General features: G+C 53.1%; 1 protein-coding gene across 1 annotated transcript in view; it reads right to left on the bottom strand.

Annotated features, from left to right (window-relative positions):
• TLCD3A (TLC domain containing 3A) overlaps window positions 1-22,108 on the bottom strand; it is a 114,453-nt gene extending 92,345 nt beyond the window's left edge. Inside the window, exon 1 of the mRNA XM_075334217.1 lies at window positions 21,930-22,108. Coding sequence (XP_075190332.1) covers window positions 21,930-22,051 — 122 coding nt within the window. The 5' untranslated portion in view covers window positions 22,052-22,108. The remainder of the gene's footprint in view (window positions 1-21,929) is intronic.
• Window positions 22,109-24,075: the final 1,967 nt, after the last annotated feature.

Consider the following 24,075-nt stretch of genomic DNA (forward strand, 5'->3'; position numbering starts at 1 on the left):
TAGAACTGTGGGGGGTGATGATACATGATGGGGGCAGACAGCCCAAGAACTGCGGGAGGTGATGATACATGATGGGGGTAGACAGCTCTAGAACTGCAGGAGGTGATGATACATGATGGGGGCAGACAGCTCTAGAACTGAAGGAGGTGATGATACATGATGGGGGCAGACAGCCCTAGAACTGCGGGAGGTGATGATACATGATGGGGGCAGACAGCTCTAGGACTGCAGGAGGTGATGATACATGATGGGGGTAGACAGCTCTAGGACTGCAGGAGGTGATGATACATGATGGGGGTAGACAGCTCTAGGACTGCTGAGGGTGATGATACATGATGGGGGCAGACAGCTCTAGAACATTACATGATGGGGGCAGACAGCCCTAGAACTGTGGGAGGTGATGATACATGATGGGGGTAGACAGCTCTAGAACTGCAGGAGGTGATGATACATGATGGGGGAAGACAGCTCTAGAACTGCAGGAGGTGATGATACATGATGGGGGAAGACAGCTCTAGAACTGCAGGAGGTGATGATACATGATGAGGGCAGACAGCTCTAGAACTGCAGGAGGTGATGATACATGATGAGGGCAGACAGCTCTAGAACTGCAGGAGGTGATGATACATGATGGGGGAAGACAGCTCTAGAACTGCAGGAGGTGATGATACATGATGGGGGTAGACAGCTCTAGGACTGCAGGAGGTGATGATACATGATGGGGGAAGACAGCTCTAGAACTGCAGGAGGTGATGATACATGATGGGGGTAGACGGCTCTAGAACTGCAGGAGGTGATGATACATGATGGGGGAAGACAGCTCTAGAACTGCAGGAGGTGATGATACATGATGGGGGAAGACAGCTCTAGAACTGCAGGAGGTGATGATACATGATGGGGGAAGACAGCTCTAGAACTGCAGGAGGTGATGATACATGATGGGGGTAGACAGCTCTAGAACTGCGGGAGGTGATGATACATGATGGGGGCAGACAGCCCTAGAACTGTGGGGGGTGATGATACATGATGGGGGCAGACAGCCCAAGAACTGCGGGAGGTGATGATACATGATGGGGGTAGACAGCTCTAGAACTGCAGGAGGTGATGATACACGATGGGGGCAGACAGCTCTAGAACTGAAGGAGGTGATGATACATGATGGGGGCAGACAGCCCTAGAACTGCGGGAGGTGATGATACATGATGGGGGCAGACAGCTCTAGGACTGCAGGAGGTGATGATACATGATGGGGGTAGACAGCTCTAGAACTGCGGGAGGTGATGATACATGATGGGGGCAGACAGCTCTAGGACTGCAGGAGGTGATGATACATGATGGGGGTAGACAGCTCTAGAACTGCAGGAGGTGATGATACATGATGGGGGCAGACAGCCCAAGAACTGTGGGAGGTGATGATACATGATGGGGGAAGACAGCTCTAGAACTGCGGGAGGTGATGATACATGATGGGGGCAGACAGCTCTAGGACTGCAGGAGGTGATGATACATGATGGGGGCAGACAGCTCTAGAACTGCAGGAGGTGATGATACATGATGGGGGTAGACGGCTCTAGAACTACAGGAGGTGATGATACATGATGGGGCAGACAGCTCCAGAACTGTTGGATGTGATGATACATGATGAGGGCAGACAGCTCTAGGACTGTTGAGGGTGATGATACATGATGGGGGCAGACAGCCCTAGAACTGCGGGAGGTGATGATACATGATGGGGGCATACAGCTCTAGGACTGCAGGAGGTGATGATACATGATGGGGGCAGACAGCTCTAGAACTGCAGGAGGTGATAATACATGATGGGGCAGACAGCCCAAGAACTGCGGGAGGTGATGATACATGATGGGGGCAGACAGCCCTAGGACTGCTGAAGGTGATGATACATGATGGGGGCAGACAGTTCTAGAACTGCGGGAGGTGATGATACATGATGGGGGCAGACAGCTCTGGAGCTGCTGGAGGTGATGATACATGATGGGGGCAGACAGCTCTAGGACTGCAGGAGGTGATGATACATGATGGGGGCAGACAGCCCTAGAACTGCAGGAGGTGATGATACATGATGGGGGCAGACAGCCCAAGAACTGCGGGAGGTGATGATACATGATGAGGGCAGACAGCTCTAGAACTGCAGGAAGTGATGATACATGATGGGGGCAGACAGCTCTTGGACTGCAGGAGGTGATGATACATGATGGGGGGCAGACAGCTCTAGAACTGCAGGAGGTGATGATACATGATGGGGGCAGACAGCCCAAGAACTGCGGGAGGTGATGATACATGATGGGGGCAGACAGCTCTAGGACTGCTGAGAGTGATGATACATGATGGGGGCAGACAGCTCTAGAACTGCAGGAGGTGATGACACATGATGGGGGCAGACAGCCCAAGAACTGCAGGAGGTGATGATACATGATGGGGGCAGACAGCTCTAGGACTGCAGGAGGTGATGATACATGATGGGGGCAGACAGCCCAAGAACTGCGGGAGGTGATGATACATGATGAGGGCAGACAGCTCTAGAACTGCAGGAGGTGATGATACATGATGGGGGCAGACAGCTCTAGGACTGCAGGAGGTGATGATACATGATGGGGGCAGACAGCCCAAGAACTGCGGGAGGTGATGATACATGATGGGGCAGACAGCTCTAGGACTGCTGAGGGTGATGATACATGATGGGGGCAGACAGCCCTAGAACTGCGGGAGGTGATGATACATGATGGGGGCATACAGCTCTAGGACTGCAGGAGGTGATGACACATGATGGGGGCAGACAGCCCAAGAACTGCAGGAGGTGATGATACATGATGGGGGCAGACAGCTCTAGGACTGCAGGAGGTGATGATACATGATGGGGCAGACAGCTCTAGGACTGCAGGAGGTGATGATACATGATGGGGCAGACAGCTCTAGGACTGCTGAGGGTGATGATACATGATGGGGGCAGACAGCCCTAGAACTGCGGGAGGTGATGATACATGATGGGGGCATACAGCTCTAGGACTGCAGGAGGTGATGATACATGATGGGGGCAGACAGCCCAAGAACTGCGGGAGGTGATGATACATGATGGGGGCAGACAGCCCTAGGACAAGTAGGTTAGGACCCTGCTTCACCAATTAGGTGCTCTGGAGAAAAATATATATATGTAGGAAAGAACTCCGGCACTCTTAGTAACCCCAATAAGAGACTTAAGCAGTAGTGATGTTCAAATAGAATTTTTTATTCAGAGAAAAAGTCCATAAATAAACGTTTTCGACCTAATTCGGTCTTCCTCAGAAAGGACTTATCTATGGAGATGCAGGGTAAAATTATGATCTTCCTTTGTAAGATCCTCCTTTATGGATCCACAGATTCAGAACAGACCTGTTATAATGAAAAAGCGTTCTTTGAATAAGGGTTTTTTTAATATTTCTATCTGACGTCTTAATAGTTTCACGGGGAAATGACCTTACCACGTGTTTAGGCCGATCAGTTCATCATTACGGTATGAAAACAGATGTAAAAATCAGCTGCCTATAGGACCATTCAATAGCATATATTCAGAATATCGTCCTATAAATTGGATATCTTAAATGAGGTTGGATTGGACAATATACTGAACAAAAGAGGAAAGCCCTCACGATTATGTTACAAAGTGGACATATGTGTGTGGGGAACCGCTCCGTGGACTTCACTGTGAAGTCCACGGAGCGGTTCCCCACACACATATGTCCACTTTGTAACATAATCGTGAGGGCTTTCCTCTTTTGTTCAGTATATTGTCCAATCCAACCTCATTTAAGATATCCAATTTATAGGACGATATTCTGAATATATGCTATTGAATGGTCCTATAGGCAGCTGATTTTTACATCTGTTTTCATACCGTAATGATGAACTGATCGGCCTAAACACGTGGTAAGGTCATTTCCCCGTGAAACTATTAAGACGTCAGATAGAAATATTAAAAAAACCCTTATTCAAAGAACGCTTTTTCATTATAAGGGTATGTGCGCACGTTGCTTTTTACCTGCTTTTTACCTGCTTTTTTGCTGCTTTTTCTTCTGCGCTGTTTAATGCCAAAATGGATGTGTTCTTCTATTCAAGCAAAGTCTATGGGAATTTGGGTTTCTTGTTCACACTATGTTGTTCAAAATGCAGCCTTTTTGTGGCAGAACTTTGGTCAAAAACTCAGCTTTGCAGTGCAAAACCCAAATGGCAAAAACAATTGACATGTTGCTTCTTTGAAAAGCTGAGTTTTTGACCAAAGTTCTGCCACAAAAAGGCTGCATTTTGAACAACATAGTGTGAACAAGAAACCCAAATTCCCATAGACTTTGCTTGAATAGAAGAACACATCCATTATGGCATTAAACAGCGCAGAAGAAAAAGCAGCAAAAAAGCAGGTAAAAAGCAGGTAAAAAGCAACGTGCGCACATACCCTAACAGGTCTGTTCTGAATCTGTGGATCCATAAAGGAGGATCTTACAAAGGAAGATCATAATTTTACCCTGCATCTCCATAGATAAGTCCTTTCTGAGGAAGACCGAATTAGGTCGAAAACGTTTATTTATGGACTTTTTCTCTGAATAAAAAATTCTATTTGAACATCACTACTGCTTAAGTCTCTTATGGGGTTACTAAGAGTGCCGGAGTTCTTTCCGACAGCCCTAGGACTGCTGAAGGTGATGATACATGATGGGGGCAGACAGTTCTAGAACTGCGGGAGGTGATGATACATGATGGGGGCAGACAGTTCTAGAACTGCGGGAGGTGATGATACATGATGGGGGCAGACAGCTCTGGAGCTGCTGGAGGTGATGATACATGATGGGGGCAGACAGCCCTAGAACTGCAGGAGGTGATGATACATGATGGGGGCAGACACCTCTGGAGCTGCTGGAGGTGATGATACATGATGGGGGCAGACAGCTCTAGAACTGCAGGAGGTGATGATACATGATGGGGGCAGACAGCTCTAGAACTGCAGGAGGTGATGATACATGATGGGGGCAGACAGCCCCAGAACTGCGGGAGGTGATGATACATGATGGGGGCAGACAGCTCTAGAACTGCAGGAGGTGATGATACATGATGGGGGTAGACAGCTCTAGGACTGCAGGAGGTGATGATACATGATGGGGGCAGACAGCTCTAGAACTGCAGGAGGTGATGATACATGATGGGGGCAGACAGCTCTGGAGCTGCTGGAGGTGATGATACATGATGGGGGCAGACAGCCCTAGAACTGCAGGAGGTGATGATACATGATGGGGGCAGACAGCTCTAGGACTGCAGGAGGTGATGATACATGATGAGGGCAGACAGCTCTAGAACTGCAGGAGGTGATGATACATGATGGGGGCAGACAGCTCTAGGACTGCAGGAGGTGATGATACATGATGGGGGCAGACAGCTCTAGAACTGCAGGAGGTGATGATACAAGATGGGGGCAGACAGCCCCAGAACTGCGGGAGGTGATGATACATGATAGGGGTAGACAGCTCTAGGACTGCAGGAGGTGATGATACATGATGGGGGCAGACAGCTCTAGAACTGCAGGAGGTGATGACACATGATGGGGGCAGACAGCCCAAGAACTGCAGGAGGTGATGATACATGATGAGGGCAGACAGCTCTAGAACTGCAGGAGGTGATGATACATGATGGGGGCAGACAGCCCAAGAACTGCGGGAGGTGATGATACATGATGAGGGCAGACAGCTCTAGAACTGCAGGAGGTGATGATACATGATGGGGGCAGACAGCTCTAGGACTGCAGGAGGTGATGATACATGATGGGGGCAGACAGCTCTAGAACTGCAGGAGGTGATGATACATGATGGGGGCAGACAGCCCCAGAACTGCGGGAGGTGATGATACATGATAGGGGTAGACAGCTCTAGGACTGCAGGAGGTGATGATACATGATGGGGGCAGACAGCTCTAGAACTGCAGGAGGTGATGACACATGATGGGGGCAGACAGCCCAAGAACTGCAGGAGGTGATGATACATGATGAGGGCAGACAGCTCTAGAACTGCAGGAGGTGATGATACATGATGGGGGCAGACAGCCCAAGAACTGCGGGAGGTGATGATACATGATGAGGGCAGACAGCTCTAGAACTGCAGGAGGTGATGATACATGATGGGGGCAGACAGCTCTAGGACTGCAGGAGGTGATGATACATGATGGGGGCAGACAGCCCTAGAACTGCAGGAGGTGATGATATATGTGGGGGGCAGACAGCTCTAGGACTGCTGAAGGTGATGATACTTGATGGGGCAGACAGCTCTAGGACTGCTGAAGGTGATGATACATGATGGGGGCAGACAGCTCTAGGACTGCTGAAGGTGATGATACATGATGGGGGCAGACAGCTCTAGGACTGCGGGAGGTGATGATACATGATGGGGGCAGACAGCTCTAGAACTGCGGGAGGTGATGATACATGATGGGGGCAGACAGCTCTAAGACTGCAGGAGGTGATGATACATGATGGGGGCAGACAGCTCTAGAACTGCAGGAGGTGATGATACATGATGGGGGTAGACAGCTCTAGAACTGCAGGAGGTGATAATACATGATGGGGGCAGACAGCTCCAGAACTGTTGGATGTGATGATACATGATGAGGGCAGACAGCTCTAGGACTGCTGAGGGTGATGATACATGATGGGGGCAGACAGCCCTAGGACTGCAGGAGGTGATGATACATGATGGGGGCAGACAGCTCTAGGACTGCAGGAGGTGATGATACATGATGGGGGCAGACACCTCTGGAGCTGCTGAAGGTGATGATACATGATGGGGGCAGACAGCTCTAGGACTGCAGGAGGTGATGATACATGATGGGGGCAGACAGCTCTAGGACTGCAGGAGGTGATGATACATGATGGGGGCAGACAGCTCTAGGACTGCTGGAGGTGATGATACATGATGGAGCAGACAGCTCTAGGACTGCAGGAGGTGATGATACATGATGGGGGCAGACAGCCCAAGAACTGCGGGAGGTGATGATACATGATGGGGGAAGACAGCTCTAGAACTGTTGGATGTGATGATACATGATGGGGGCAGACAGCCCTAGAACTGCGGGAGGTGATGATACATGATGGGGGCAGACAGCTCTAGGACTGCGGGAGGTGATGATACATGATGGGGGCAGACAGCTCTAGGACTGCGGGAGGTGATGATACATGATGGGGGAAGACAGCTCTAGAACTGCGGGAGGTGATGATACATGATGGGGGAAGACAGCTCTAGAACTGCGGGAGGTGATGATACATGATGGGGGAAGACAGCTCTAGAACTGCGGGAGGTGATGATACATGATGGGGGAAGACAGCTCTAGAACTGTTGGATGTGATGATACATGATGGGGCAGACAGCCCTAGAACTGCGGGAGGTGATGATACATGATGGGGGCAGACAGCTCTAGGACTGCGGGAGGTGATGATACATGATGGGGGCAGACAGCTCTAGGACTGCGGGAGGTGATGATACATGATGGGGGAAGACAGCTCTAGAACTGCGGGAGGTGATGATACATGATGGGGGCAGACAGCTCTAGAACTGTTGGATGTGATGATACATGATGGGGGCAGACAGCCCTAGAACTGCGGGAGGTGATGATACATGATGGGGGAAGACAGCTCTAGAACTGCGGGAGGTGATGATACATGATGGGGGCAGACAGCTCTAGAACTGTTGGATGTGATGATACATGATGGGGGCAGACAGCTCTAGGACTGCGGGAGGTGATGATACATGATGGGGGCAGACAGCTCTAGGACTGCGGGAGGTGATGATACATGATGGGGGAAGACAGCTCTAGAACTGCGGGAGGTGATGATACATGATGGGGGAAGACAGCTCTAGAACTGCGGGAGGTGATGATACATGATGGGGGCAGACAGCTCTAGAACTGTTGGATGTGATGATACATGATGGGGGCAGACAGCTCTAGAACTGCGGGAGGTGATGATACATGATGGGGGCAGACAGCTCTAGGACTGCAGGAGGTGATGATACATGATGGGGGCAGACAGCTCTAGGACTGCGGGAGGTGATGATACATGATGGGGGCAGACAGCTCTAGGACTGCAGGAGGTGATGATACATGATGGGGGCAGACAGCTCTAGGACTGCGGGAGGTGATGATACATGATGGGGGCAGACAGCTCTAGGACTGCGGGAGGTGATGATACATGATGGGGGCAGACAGCTCTAGAACTGCGGGAGGTGATGATACATGATGGGGGCAGACAGCCCTAGGACTGCGGGAGGTGATGATACATGATGGGGGCAGACAGCTCTAGGACTGCGGGAGGTGACGATACATGATGGGGGCAGACAGCTCTAGGACTGCAGGAGGTGATGATACATGATGGGGGCAGACAGCTCTAGGACTGCGGGAGGTGATGATACATGATGGGGGCAGACAGCTCTAGGACTGCAGGAGGTGATGATACATGATGGGGGCAGAAAGCTCTAGGACTGCTGAAGGTGATGATACATGATGGGGGCAGACAGCTCTAGGACTGCAGGAGGTGATGATACATGATGGGGGCAGACAGCTCTAGGACTGCTGAGAGTGATGATACATGATGGGGGCAGACAGCTCTAGGACTGCGGGAGGTGACGATACATGATGGGGGCAGACAGCTCTAGAACTGCGGGAGGTGATGATACATGATGGGGCAGACAGCTCTAGGACTGCAGGAGGTGATGATACATGATGGGGGCAGACAGCTCTAGGACTGCTGGAGGTGATGATACATGATGGGGGCAGACAGCTCTAGAACTGTTGGATGTGATGATACATGATGGGGGCAGACAGCCCAAGAACTGCAGGAGGTGATGATACATGATGGGGGAAGACAGCTCTAGAACTGCAGGAGGTGATGATACATGATGGGGGCAGACAGCCCAAGAACTGCGGGAGGTGATGATACATGATGGGGGAAGACAGCTCTAGAACTGTTGGATGTGATGATACATGATGGGGGCAGACAGCCCTAGAACTGCGGGAGGTGATGATACATGATGGGGGCAGACAGCTCTAGGACTGCGGGAGGTGATGATACATGATGGGGGCAGACAGCTCTAGGACTGCGGGAGGTGATGATACATGATGGGGGAAGACAGCTCTAGAACTGCGGGAGGTGATGATACATGATGGGGGAAGACAGCTCTAGAACTGCGGGAGGTGATGATACATGATGGGGGCAGACAGCTCTAGAACTGTTGGATGTGATGATACATGATGGGACAGACAGCCCTAGAACTGCGGGAGGTGATGATACATGATGGGGGAAGACAGCTCTAGGACTGCAGGAGGTGATGATACATGATGGGGGCAGACAGCTCTAGGACTGCGGGAGGTGATGATACATGATGGGGGCAGACAGCTCTAGGACTGCAGGAGGTGATGATACATGATGGGGGCAGAAAGCTCTAGGACTGCTGAAGGTGATGATACATGATGGGGGCAGACAGCTCTAGGACTGCAGGAGGTGATGATACATGATGGGGGCAGACAGCTCTAGGACTGCTGAGAGTGATGATACATGATGGGGGCAGACAGCTCTAGGACTGCGGGAGGTGACGATACATGATGGGGGCAGACAGCTCTAGAACTGCGGGAGGTGATGATACATGATGGGGGCAGACAGCTCTAGGACTGCAGGAGGTGATGATACATGATGGGGGCAGACAGCTCTAGGACTGCAGGAGGTGATGATACATGATGGGGGCAGACAGCTCTAGGACTGCGGGAGGTGATGATACATGATGGGGGCAGACAGCTCTAGAACTGCAGGAGGTGATGATACATGATGGGGGCAGACAGCCCTAGGACTGCGGGAGGTGATGATACATGATGGGGGCAGACAGCTCTAGGACTGCTGAGAGTGATGATACATGATGGGGGCAGACAGCTCTAGGACTGCAGGAGGTGATGATACATGATGGGGGCAGACAGCTCTAGGACTGCGGGAGGTGATGATACATGATGGGGGCAGACAGCTCTAGGACTGCGGGAGGTGATGATACATGATGGGGGCAGACAGCTCTAGGACTGCAGGAGGTGATGATACATGATGGGGGCAGACAGCTCTAGGACTGCAAGAGGTGATGATACATGATGGGGGCAGACAGCTCTAGGACTGCGGGAGGTGATGATACATGATGGGGGCAGACAGCTCTAGGACTGCAGGAGGTGATGATACATGATGGGGGCAGACAGCTCTAGGACTGCGGGAGGTGATGATACATGATGGGGGCAGACAGCACTAGGACTGCGGGAGGTGATGATACATGATGGGGGCAGACAGCTCTAGAACTGCGGGAGGTGATGATACATGATGGGGGCAGACAGCCCTAGGACTGCGGGAGGTGATGATACATGATGGGGGCAGACAGCTCTAGGACTGCTGAGAGTGATGATACATGATGGGGGCAGACAGCTCTAGGACTGCGGGAGGTGACGATACATGATGGGGGCAGACAGCTCTAGGACTGCAGGAGGTGATGATACATGATGGGGGCAGACAGCTCTAGGACTGCGGGAGGTGATGATACATGATGGGGGCAGACAGCTCTAGGACTGCAGGAGGTGATGATACATGATGGGGGCAGAAAGCTCTAGGACTGCTGAAGGTGATGATACATGATGGGGGCAGACAGCTCTAGGACTGCAGGAGGTGATGATACATGATGGGGGCAGACAGCTCTAGGACTGCTGAGAGTGATGATACATGATGGGGGCAGACAGCTCTAGGACTGCGGGAGGTGACGATACATGATGGGGGCAGACAGCTCTAGAACTGCGGGAGGTGATGATACAAGATGGGGCAGACAGCTCTAGGACTGCAGGAGGTGATGATACATGATGGGGGCAGACAGCTCTAGGACTGCTGGAGGTGATGATACATGATGGGGGCAGACAGCTCTAGAACTGTTGGATGTGATGATACATGATGGGGGCAGACAGCCCAAGAACTGCAGGAGGTGATGATACATGATGGGGGAAGACAGCTCTAGAACTGCAGGAGGTGATGATACATGATGGGGGCAGACAGCCCAAGAACTGCGGGAGGTGATGATACATGATGGGGGAAGACAGCTCTAGAACTGTTGGATGTGATGATACATGATGGGGGCAGACAGCCCTAGAACTGCGGGAGGTGATGATACATGATGGGGGCAGACAGCTCTAGGACTGCGGGAGGTGATGATACATGATGGGGGCAGACAGCTCTAGGACTGCGGGAGGTGATGATACATGATGGGGGAAGACAGCTCTAGAACTGCGGGAGGTGATGATACATGATGGGGGAAGACAGCTCTAGAACTGCGGGAGGTGATGATACATGATGGGGGCAGACAGCTCTAGAACTGTTGGATGTGATGATACATGATGGGACAGACAGCCCTAGAACTGCGGGAGGTGATGATACATGATGGGGGAAGACAGCTCTAGAACTGCGGGAGGTGATGATACATGATGGGGGCAGACAGCTCTAGGACTGCAGGAGGTGATGATACATGATGGGGGCAGACAGCTCTAGGACTGCAGGAGGTGATGATACATGATGGGGGCAGACAGCTCTAGGACTGCGGGAGGTGATGATACATGATGGGGGCAGACAGCTCTAGAACTGCAGGAGGTGATGATACATGATGGGGGCAGACAGCCCTAGGACTGCGGGAGGTGATGATACATGATGGGGGCAGACAGCTCTAGGACTGCTGAGAGTGATGATACATGATGGGGGCAGACAGCTCTAGGACTGCAGGAGGTGATGATACATGATGGGGGCAGACAGCTCTAGGACTGCGGGAGGTGATGATACATGATGGGGGCAGACAGCTCTAGGACTGCGGGAGGTGATGATACATGATGGGGGCAGACAGCTCTAGGACTGCAGGAGGTGATGATACATGATGGGGGCAGACAGCTCTAGGACTGCAAGAGGTGATGATACATGATGGGGGCAGACAGCTCTAGGACTGCAGGAGGTGATGATACATGATGGGGGCAGACAGCTCTAGAACTGCAGGAGGTGATGATACATGATGGGGGCAGACAGCTCTAGAACTGTTGGATGTGATGATACATGATGGGGGCAGACAGCTCTAGGACTGCGGGAGGTGATGATACATGATGGGGGAAGACAGCTCTAGAACTGCGGGAGGTGATGATACATGATGGGGGAAGACAGCTCTAGAACTGCGGGAGGTGATGATACATGATGGGGGCAGACAGCCCAAGAACTGCAGGAGGTGATGATACATGATGGGGGAAGACAGCTCTAGAACTGCAGGAGGTGATGATACATGATGGGGGCAGACAGCCCAAGAACTGCGGGAGGTGATGATACATGATGGGGGAAGACAGCTCTAGAACTGTTGGATGTGATGATACATGATGGGGGCAGACAGCCCTAGAACTGCGGGAGGTGATGATACATGATGGGGGCAGACAGCTCTAGGACTGCGGGAGGTGATGATACATGATGGGGGCAGACAGCTCTAGGACTGCGGGAGGTGATGATACATGATGGGGGAAGACAGCTCTAGAACTGCGGGAGGTGATGATACATGATGGGGGAAGACAGCTCTAGAACTGCGGGAGGTGATGATACATGATGGGGGCAGACAGCTCTAGAACTGTTGGATGTGATGATACATGATGGGACAGACAGCCCTAGAACTGCGGGAGGTGATGATACATGATGGGGGAAGACAGCTCTAGAACTGCGGGAGGTGATGATACATGATGGGGGCAGACAGCTCTAGGACTGCAGGAGGTGATGATACATGATGGGGGCAGACAGCTCTAGGACTGCAGGAGGTGATGATACATGATGGGGGCAGACAGCTCTAGGACTGCGGGAGGTGATGATACATGATGGGGGCAGACAGCTCTAGAACTGCAGGAGGTGATGATACATGATGGGGGCAGACAGCCCTAGGACTGCGGGAGGTGATGATACATGATGGGGGCAGACAGCTCTAGGACTGCTGAGAGTGATGATACATGATGGGGGCAGACAGCTCTAGGACTGCAGGAGGTGATGATACATGATGGGGGCAGACAGCTCTAGGACTGCGGGAGGTGATGATACATGATGGGGGCAGACAGCTCTAGGACTGCGGGAGGTGATGATACATGATGGGGGCAGACAGCTCTAGGACTGCAGGAGGTGATGATACATGATGGGGGCAGACAGCTCTAGGACTGCAAGAGGTGATGATACATGATGGGGTAGACAGCTCTAGGACTGCAGGAGGTGATGATACATGATGGGGGCAGACAGCTCTAGGACTGCAAGAGGTGATGATACATGATGGGGTAGACAGCTCTAGGACTGCAAGAGGTGATGATACATGATGGGGTAGACAGCTCTAGGACTGCGGGAGGTGATGATACATGATGGGGGCAGACAGCTCTAGGACTGCGGGAGGTGATGATACATGATGGGGGCAGACAGCTCTAGGACTGCAGGAGGTGATGATACATGATGGGGGCAGACAGCTCTAGGACTGCAAGAGGTGATGATACATGATGGGGGCAGACAGCTCTAGGACTGCAGGAGGTGATGATACATGATGGGGGCAGACAGCTCTAGAACTGCAGGAGGTGATGATACATGATGGCGGCAGACAGCTCTAGAACTGTTGGATGTGATGATACATGATGGGGGCAGACAGCTCTAGGACTGCGGGAGGTGATGATACATGATGGGGGAAGACAGCTCTAGAACTGCGGGAGGTGATGATACATGATGGGGGAAGACAGCTCTAGAACTGCGGGAGGTGATGATACATGATGGGGGCAGACAGCCCAAGAACTGCAGGAGGTGATGATACATGATGGGGGAAGACAGCTCTAGAACTGCAGGAGGTGATGATACATGATGGGGGCAGACAGCCCAAGAACTGCGGGAGGTGATGATACATGATGGGGGAAGACAGCTCTAGAACTGTTGGATGTGATGATACATGATGGGGGCAGACAGCCCTAGAACTGCGGGAGGTGATGATACATGATGGGGGCAGACAGCTCTAGGACTGCGGGAGGTGATGATACATGATGGGGGCAGACAGCTCTAGGACTGCGGGAGGTGATGATACATGATGGGGGAAGACAGCTCTAGAACTGCGGGAGGTGATGATACATGATGGGGGAAGACAGCTCTAGAACTGCGGGAGGTGATGATACATGATGGGGGCAGACAGCTCTAGAACTGTTGGATGTGATGATACATGATGGGACAGACAGCCCTAGAACTGCGGGAGGTGATGATACATGATGGGGGAAGACAGCTCTAGAACTGCGGGAGGTGATGATACATGATGGGGGCAGACAGCTCTAGGACTGCAGGAGGTGATGATACATGATGGGGGCAGACAGCTCTAGGACTGCAGGAGGTGATGATACATGATGGGGGCAGACAGCTCTAGGACTGCGGGAGGTGATGATACATGATGGGGGCAGACAGCTCTAGAACTGCAGGAGGTGATGATACATGATGGGGGCAGACAGCCCTAGGACTGCGGGAGGTGATGATACATGATGGGGGCAGACAGCTCTAGGACTGCTGAGAGTGATGATACATGATGGGGGCAGACAGCTCTAGGACTGCAGGAGGTGATGATACATGATGGGGGCAGACAGCTCTAGGACTGCGGGAGGTGATGATACATGATGGGGGCAGACAGCTCTAGGACTGCGGGAGGTGATGATACATGATGGGGGCAGACAGCTCTAGGACTGCAGGAGGTGATGATACATGATGGGGGCAGACAGCTCTAGGACTGCAAGAGGTGATGATACATGATGGGGTAGACAGCTCTAGGACTGCAGGAGGTGATGATACATGATGGGGGCAGACAGCTCTAGGACTGCAAGAGGTGATGATACATGATGGGGTAGACAGCTCTAGGACTGCAAGAGGTGATGATACATGATGGGGTAGACAGCTCTAGGACTGCGGGAGGTGATGATACATGATGGGGGCAGACAGCTCTAGGACTGCGGGAGGTGATGATACATGATGGGGGCAGACAGCTCTAGGACTGCAGGAGGTGATGATACATGATGGGGGCAGACAGCTCTAGGACTGCAAGAGGTGATGATACATGATGGGGGCAGACAGCTCTAGGACTGCAGGAGGTGATGATACATGATGGGGGCAGACAGCTCTAGAACTGCAGGAGGTGATGATACATGATGGGGGCAGACAGCTCTAGAACTGTTGGATGTGATGATACATGATGGGGGCAGACAGCTCTAGGACTGCAGGAGGTGATGATACATGATGGGGGCAGACAGCTCTAGGACTGCGGGAGGTGATGATACATGATGGGGGAAGACAGCTCTAGAACTGCGGGAGGTGATGATACATGATGGGGGAAGACAGCTCTAGAACTGCGGGAGGTGATGATACATGATGGGGGCAGACAGCCCTAGAACTGCGGGAGGTGATGATACATGATGGGGGCAGACAGCTCTAGGACTGCAGGAGGTGATGATACATGATGAGGGCAGACAGCTCTAGGACTGCAGGGGGTGATGATACATGATGGGGGCAGACAGCTCTAGGACTGCAGGAGGTGATGATACATGATGGGGGCAGACAGCCCAAGAACTGCGGGAGGTGATGATACATGATGGGGGCAGACAGCTCTAGGACTGCAGGAGGTGATGATACATGATGGGGGCAGACAGCCCAAGAACTGCGGGAGGTGATGATACATGATGGGGGCAGACAGCTCTAGGACTGCAGGAGGTGATGATACATGATGGGGGCAGACAGCTCTAGGACTGCGGGAGGTGATGATACATGATGGGGGCAGACAGCCCAAGAACTGCGGGAGGTGATGATACATGATGGGGGCAGACAGCTCTAGGACTGCAGGAGGTGATGATACATGATGGGGGCAGACAGCTCTAGGACTGCAGGAGGTGATGATACATGATGGGGGCAGACAGCTCTAGGACTGCAGGAGGTGATGATACATGATGGGGGCAGACAGCTCTAGGACTGCGGGAGGTGATGATACATGATGGGGGCAGACAGCTCTAGGACTGCAGGAGGTGATGATACATGATGGGGGCAGACAGCTCTAGAACTGCGGGAGGTGATGATACATGATGGGGGCAGACAGCTCTAGGACTGCAGGAGGTGATGATACATGATGGGGGCAGACAGCTCTAGAACTGCAGGAGGTGATGATACATGATGGGGGCAGACAGCTCTAGAACTGCGGGAGGTGATGATACATGATGGGGGCAGACAGCTCTAGGACTGCAGGAGGTGATGATACATGATGGGGGCAGACAGCTCTAGAACTGCAGGAGGTGATGATACATGATGGGGGCAGACAGCTCTAGGACTGCAGGAGGTGATGATACATGATGGGGGCAGACAGCTCTAGGACTGCAGGAGGTGATGATACATGATGGGGGCAGACAGCTCTAGAACTGCAGGAGGTGATGATACATGATGGGGGCAGACAGCTCTAGGACTGCGGGAGGTGATGATACATGATGGGGGCAGACAGCCCAAGAACTGCGGGAGGTGATGATACATGATGGGGGCAGACAGCTCTAGGACTGCAGGAGGTGATGATACATGATGGGGGCAGACAGCTCTAGGACTGCAGGAGGTGATGATACATGATGGGGGCAGACAGCTCTAGGACTGCAGGAGGTGATGATACATGATGGGGGCAGACAGCCCTAGAACTGCAGGAGGTGATGATACATGATGGGGGCAGACAGCTCTAGGACTGCGGGAGGTGATGATACATGATGGGGGCAGACAGCCCAAGAACTGCGGGAGGTGATGATACATGATGGGGGCAGACAGCTCTAGAACTGCGGGAGGTGATGATACATGATGGGGGCAGACAGCTCTAGGACTGCAGGAGGTGATGATACATGATGGGGGCAGACAGCTCTAGGACTGCGGGAGGTGATGATACATGATGGGGGCAGACAGCTCTAGGACTGCAGGAGGTGATGATACATGATGGGGGCAGACAGCTCTAGGACTGCAAGAGGTGATGATACATGATGGGGTAGACAGCTCTAGGACTGCAGGAGGTGATGATACATGATGGGGGCAGACAGCTCTAGGACTGCAAGAGGTGATGATACATGATGGGGTAGACAGCTCTAGGACTGCAAGAGGTGATGATACATGATGGGGTAGACAGCTCTAGGACTGCGGGAGGTGATGATACATGATGGGGGCAGACAGCTCTAGGACTGCGGGAGGTGATGATACATGATGGGGGCAGACAGCTCTAGGACTGCAGGAGGTGATGATACATGATGGGGGCAGACAGCTCTAGGACTGCAAGAGGTGATGATACATGATGGGGGCAGACAGCTCTAGGACTGCAGGAGGTGATGATACATGATGGGGGCAGACAGCTCTAGAACTGCAGGAGGTGATGATACATGATGGGGGCAGACAGCTCTAGAACTGTTGGATGTGATGATACATGATGGGGGCAGACAGCTCTAGGACTGCGGGAGGTGATGATACATGATGGGGGAAGACAGCTCTAGAACTGCGGGAGGTGATGATACATGATGGGGGAAGACAGCTCTAGAACTGCGGGAGGTGATGATACATGATGGGGGCAGACAGCCCAAGAACTGCAGGAGGTGATGATACATGATGGGGGAAGACAGCTCTAGAACTGCAGGAGGTGATGATACATGATGGGGGCAGACAGCCCAAGAACTGCGGGAGGTGATGATACATGATGGGGGAAGACAGCTCTAGAACTGTTGGATGTGATGATACATGATGGGGGCAGACAGCCCTAGAACTGCGGGAGGTGATGATACATGATGGGGGCAGACAGCTCTAGGACTGCGGGAGGTGATGATACATGATGGGGGCAGACAGCTCTAGGACTGCGGGAGGTGATGATACATGATGGGGGAAGACAGCTCTAGAACTGCGGGAGGTGATGATACATGATGGGGGAAGACAGCTCTAGAACTGCGGGAGGTGATGATACATGATGGGGGCAGACAGCTCTAGAACTGTTGGATGTGATGATACATGATGGGACAGACAGCCCTAGAACTGCGGGAGGTGATGATACATGATGGGGGAAGACAGCTCTAGAACTGCGGGAGGTGATGATACATGATGGGGGCAGACAGCTCTAGGACTGCAGGAGGTGATGATACATGATGGGGGCAGACAGCTCTAGGACTGCAGGAGGTGATGATACATGATGGGGGCAGACAGCTCTAGGACTGCGGGAGGTGATGATACATGATGGGGGCAGACAGCTCTAGAACTGCAGGAGGTGATGATACATGATGGGGGCAGACAGCCCTAGGACTGCGGGAGGTGATGATACATGATGGGGGCAGACAGCTCTAGGACTGCTGAGAGTGATGATACATGATGGGGGCAGACAGCTCTAGGACTGCAGGAGGTGATGATACATGATGGGGGCAGACAGCTCTAGGACTGCGGGAGGTGATGATACATGATGGGGGCAGACAGCTCTAGGACTGCGGGAGGTGATGATACATGATGGGGGCAGACAGCTCTAGGACTGCAGGAGGTGATGATACATGATGGGGGCAGACAGCTCTAGGACTGCAAGAGGTGATGATACATGATGGGGTAGACAGCTCTAGGACTGCAGGAGGTGATGATACATGATGGGGGCAGACAGCTCTAGGACTGCAAGAGGTGATGATACATGATGGGGTAGACAGCTCTAGGACTGCAAGAGGTGATGATACATGATGGGGTAGACAGCTCTAGGACTGCGGGAGGTGATGATACATGATGGGGGCAGACAGCTCTAGGACTGCGGGAGGTGATGATACATGATGGGGGCAGACAGCTCTAGGACTGCAGGAGGTGATGATACATGATGGGGGCAGACAGCTCTAGGACTGCAAGAGGTGATGATACATGATGGGGGCAGACAGCTCTAGGACTGCAGGAGGTGATGATACATGATGGGGGCAGACAGCTCTAGAACTGCAGGAGGTGATGATACATGATGGGGGCAGACAGCTCTAGAACTGTTGGATGTGATGATACATGATGGGGGCAGACAGCTCTAGGACTGCAGGAGGTGATGATACATGATGGGGGCAGACAGCTCTAGGACTGCGGGAGGTGATGATACATGATGGGGGAAGACAGCTCTAGAACTGCGGGAGGTGATGATACATGATGGGGGAAGACAGCTCTAGAACTGCGGGAGGTGATGATACATGATGGGGGCAGACAGCCCTAGAACTGCGGGAGGTGATGATACATGATGGGGGCAGACAGCTCTAGGACTGCAGGAGGTGATGATACATGATGAGGGCAGACAGCTCTAGGACTGCAGGGAGTGATGATACATGATGGGGGCAGACAGCTCTAGGACTGCAGGAGGTGATGATACATGATGGGGGCAGACAGCCCAAGAACTGCGGGAGGTGATGATACATGATGGGGGCAGACAGCTCTAGGACTGCAGGAGGTGATGATACATGATGGGGGCAGACAGCCCAAGAACTGCGGGAGGTGATGATACATGATGGGGGCAGACAGCTCTAGGACTGCAGGAGGTGATGATACATGATGGGGGCAGACAGCTCTAGGACTGCGGGAGGTGATGATACATGATGGGGGCAGACAGCCCAAGAACTGCGGGAGGTGATGATACATGATGGGGGCAGACAGCTCTAGGACTGCAGGAGGTGATGATACATGATGGGGGCAGACAGCTCTAGGACTGCAGGAGGTGATGATACATGATGGGGGCAGACAGCTCTAGGACTGCAGGAGGTGATGATACATGATGGGGGCAGACAGCTCTAGGACTGCGGGAGGTGATGATACATGATGGGGGCAGACAGCTCTAGGACTGCAGGAGGTGATGATACATGATGGGGGCAGACAGCTCTAGAACTGCGGGAGGTGATGATACATGATGGGGGCAGACAGCTCTAGGACTGCAGGAGGTGATGATACATGATGGGGGCAGACAGCTCTAGAACTGCAGGAGGTGATGATACATGATGGGGGCAGACAGCTCTAGAACTGCGGGAGGTGATGATACATGATGGGGGCAGACAGCTCTAGGACTGCAGGAGGTGATGATACATGATGGGGGCAGACAGCTCTAGAACTGCAGGAGGTGATGATACATGATGGGGGCAGACAGCTCTAGGACTGCAGGAGGTGATGATACATGATGGGGGCAGACAGCTCTAGGACTGCAGGAGGTGATGATACATGATGGGGGCAGACAGCTCTAGAACTGCAGGAGGTGATGATACATGATGGGGGCAGACAGCTCTAGGACTGCGGGAGGTGATGATACATGATGGGGGCAGACAGCCCAAGAACTGCGGGAGGTGATGATACATGATGGGGGCAGACAGCTCTAGGACTGCAGGAGGTGATGATACATGATGGGGGCAGACAGCTCTAGGACTGCAGGAGGTGATGATACATGATGGGGGCAGACAGCTCTAGGACTGCAGGAGGTGATGATACATGATGGGGGCAGACAGCCCTAGAACTGCAGGAGGTGATGATACATGATGGGGGCAGACAGCTCTAGGACTGCGGGAGGTGATGATACATGATGGGGGCAGACAGCCCAAGAACTGCGGGAGGTGATGATACATGATGGGGGCAGACAGCTCTAGAACTGCGGGAGGTGATGATACATGATGGGGGCAGACAGCTCTAGGACTGCAGGAGGTGATGATACATGATGGGGGCAGACAGCTCTAGGACTGCGGGAGGTGATGATACATGATGGGGGCAGACAGCTCTAGGACTGCAGGAGGTGATGATACATGATGGGGGCAGACAGCTCTAGGACTGCAGGAGGTGATGATACATGATGGGGGCAGACAGCTCTAGGACTGCAGGAGGTGATGATACATGATGGGGGCAGACAGCCCTAGAACTGCAGGAGGTGATGATACATGATGGGGGCAGACAGCTCTAGGACTGCGGGAGGTGATGATACATGATGGGGGCAGACAGCCCAAGAACTGCGGGAGGTGATGATACATGATGGGGGCAGACAGCTCTAGAACTGCGGGAGGTGATGATACATGATGGGGGCAGACAGCTCTAGGACTGCAGGAGGTGATGATACATGATGGGGGCAGACAGCTCTAGGACTGCAGGAGGTGATGATACATGATGGGGGCAGACAGCTCTAGGACTGCAGGAGGTGATGATACATGATGGGGGCAGACAGCTCTAGGACTGCAGGAGGTGATGATACATGATGGGGGCAGACAGCTCTAGGACTGCGGGAGGTGATGATACATGATGGGGGCAGACAGCTCTAGGACTGCAGGAGGTGATGATACATGATGGGGGCAGACAGCCCTAGAACTGCAGGAGGTGATGATACATGATGGGGGCAGACAGCTCTAGGACTGCGGGAGGTGATGATACATGATGGGGGCAGACAGCCCAAGAACTGCGGGAGGTGATGATACATGATGGGGGCAGACAGCTCTAGAACTGCGGGAGGTGATGATACATGATGGGGGCAGACAGCTCTAGGACTGCGGGAGGTGATGATACATGATGGGGGCAGACAGCTCTAGGACTGCAGGAGGTGATGATACATGATGGGGGCAGACAGCTCTAGGACTGCAGGAGGTGATGATACATGATGGGGGCAGACAGCTCTAGGACTGCAGGAGGTGATGATACATGATGGGGGCAGACAGCTCTAGGACTGCGGGAGGTGATGATACATGATGGGGGCAGACAGCTCTAGGACTGCAGGAGGTGATGATACATGACGGCCTCCTCCATCCCTTCCCCAGCTGCACACATGACAAGCTCCAGATGTTCGCTCCCTGAGGAGACAGTTGTTTCGTCAGTCACTTACCTGGAGCTGATGAGGGAGTAATCAGCCTCCGACCATCCCGGCAGGACGCCGCGGGCACACCGAGCACACAGGTGGTAAAGCCCGGGGAAGAAGAGAAATCCGGCGGTCACGACGTGCCACATCGTGCCCGCTAATACCTCGACTAATGCCCAAGTCCGGGAGCCGCCTGCCAACGCCAAAGCCCGCCTACACCGACGTCACCAGCCTAAGGCACCGCCCATACATAGTATTTGGTCACGCCCACAAATTGTCAATCACCGGCCTCCAGTCTGCGGCCACGCCCACTCACCAACTATAGTGCTTTATCTTTTGCATCAGTTCACGCCACGGTGCAGGCAGTCGCCTCGTATGCTCACCTATGACGTATCTGTATGACTAATGGCGGTGAAGTAGATTCCGAGGGAAACAAATCAAGTTTATACAGATCCGTGTGTTAGAATAGCCCTCAGAATCTAGAAACAAGCTAGTGACCCGGCACAGCAGAGGATGAGTGTGACTGAGGGCAGAGGATGAGAGTGGGGCAGAGGATGAGATTGGGGCAGAGGATGCGTGTGAGGGCAGAGGATGCGTGTGAGGGCAGAGGATGCGTGTGAGGCAGAGGACGAGTGTGAGAGCAGAGGATGTGTATGAGGGTAGATGTGTGTGAGGACAGAGGATGAGTGTGAGGGCAGAGGATGTGTGTGAGGGTAGATGTGTGTGAGGACAGAGGATGTGTGTGAGGGCAAAGGATGTGTGTGAGGGCAGAGGATGTGTGTGAGGGCTGAGGATGTGTGTGAGGGCAGGGGGTGTGTGTGAGGGCAGAGGATGTGTGTGAGGGCAGAGGATGTGTGTGAGGGCAGAGGATGAGTGTGAGGGCAGAGGATGTGTTAAAGGCAAAAGGATGTGTGTAAGGGCAGAGGATGTGTGTAAGGGCAGAGGATGTGTGTAAGGGCAGAGGATGTGTGTAAGGGCGAGGGCAGAGGATGTGTATGAGGGCAGAGGATGTGTGTGAGGTAATGGATGTGTGTGAGGCAGAGGATGTGTGTGAGAGCAGAGGATTTGTGTGAGGCAGAGGATGTGTGTGAGGCAGAGGATGTATGTGAGGCAGAGGATGTGTGTGAGGCAGAGGATATGAGTGAGGCAGAGGATGTGTGTGAGGGCAGAGGATGTGTGTGAGGGCAGAGGATGTGTGTGAGGGCAGAGGATGTGTGTGAGGGCAGAGGATGTGTGTGAGGGCAGAGGATGTGTGTGAGGGCAGAGGATGTGTGTAAGGGCAGAGGATGTGTGTAAGGGCAGAGGATGTGTGTAAGGGCAGAGGATGTGTGTAAGGGCAGAGGATGTGTGTAAGGGCAGAGGATGTGTGTAAGGGCAGAGGATGTGTGTAAGGGCAGAGGATGTGTGTAAGGGCAGAGGATGTGTGTAAGGGCAGAGGATGTGTGTAAGGGCAGAGGACGAGTGTGAGAGCAGAGGATGTGTATGAGGGCAGAGGATGAGTGTGAGGGCAGAGGATGAGTGTGAGGGCAGAGGATGTGTGTGGGGGCAGAGGATGTGTGTGGGGGCAGAGGATGTGTGTAAGGGCAGAGGATGTGTGTGAGGGTAGAGGATGTGTGTGAGGGCAAAGGATGTGTGTGAGGGCAGAGGATGTGTGGGAGGGCTGAGGATGTGTGTGAGGGCAGGGGGTGTGTGTGAGGGCAGAGGATGTGTGTGAGGGCAGAGGATGTGTGTGAGGGCAGAGGATGTGTGTAAGGGCAGAGGATGTGTGTAAGGGCAGAGGACGAGTGTGAGAGCAGAGGATGTGTATGAGGGCAGAGGATGTGTGTGAGGGCAGAGGATGAGTGTGAGGGCAGAGGATGTGTGTGGGGGCAGAGGATGTGTGTGGGGGCAGAGGATGTGTGTAAGGGCAGAGGATGTGTGTGAGGGTAGATGATGTGTGTGAGGGCAAAGGATGTGTGTGAGGGCAGAGGATGTGTGGGAGGGCTGAGGATGTGTGTGAGGGCAGGGGGTGTGTGTGAGGGCAGAGGATGTGTGTGAGGGCAGAGGATGTGTGTGAGGGCAGAGGATGAGTGGGAGGGCTGAGGATGTGTGTGAGGGCAGGGGGTGTGTGTGAGGGCAGGGGGTGTGTGTGAGGGCAGAGGATGTGTGTGAGGGCAGAGGATGTGTGTGAGGG

Source organism: Anomaloglossus baeobatrachus, chromosome 2, assembly GCF_048569485.1.
Source record: "Anomaloglossus baeobatrachus isolate aAnoBae1 chromosome 2, aAnoBae1.hap1, whole genome shotgun sequence".
In the NCBI taxonomy this organism is placed as follows: domain Eukaryota; kingdom Metazoa; phylum Chordata; class Amphibia; order Anura; family Aromobatidae; genus Anomaloglossus; species Anomaloglossus baeobatrachus.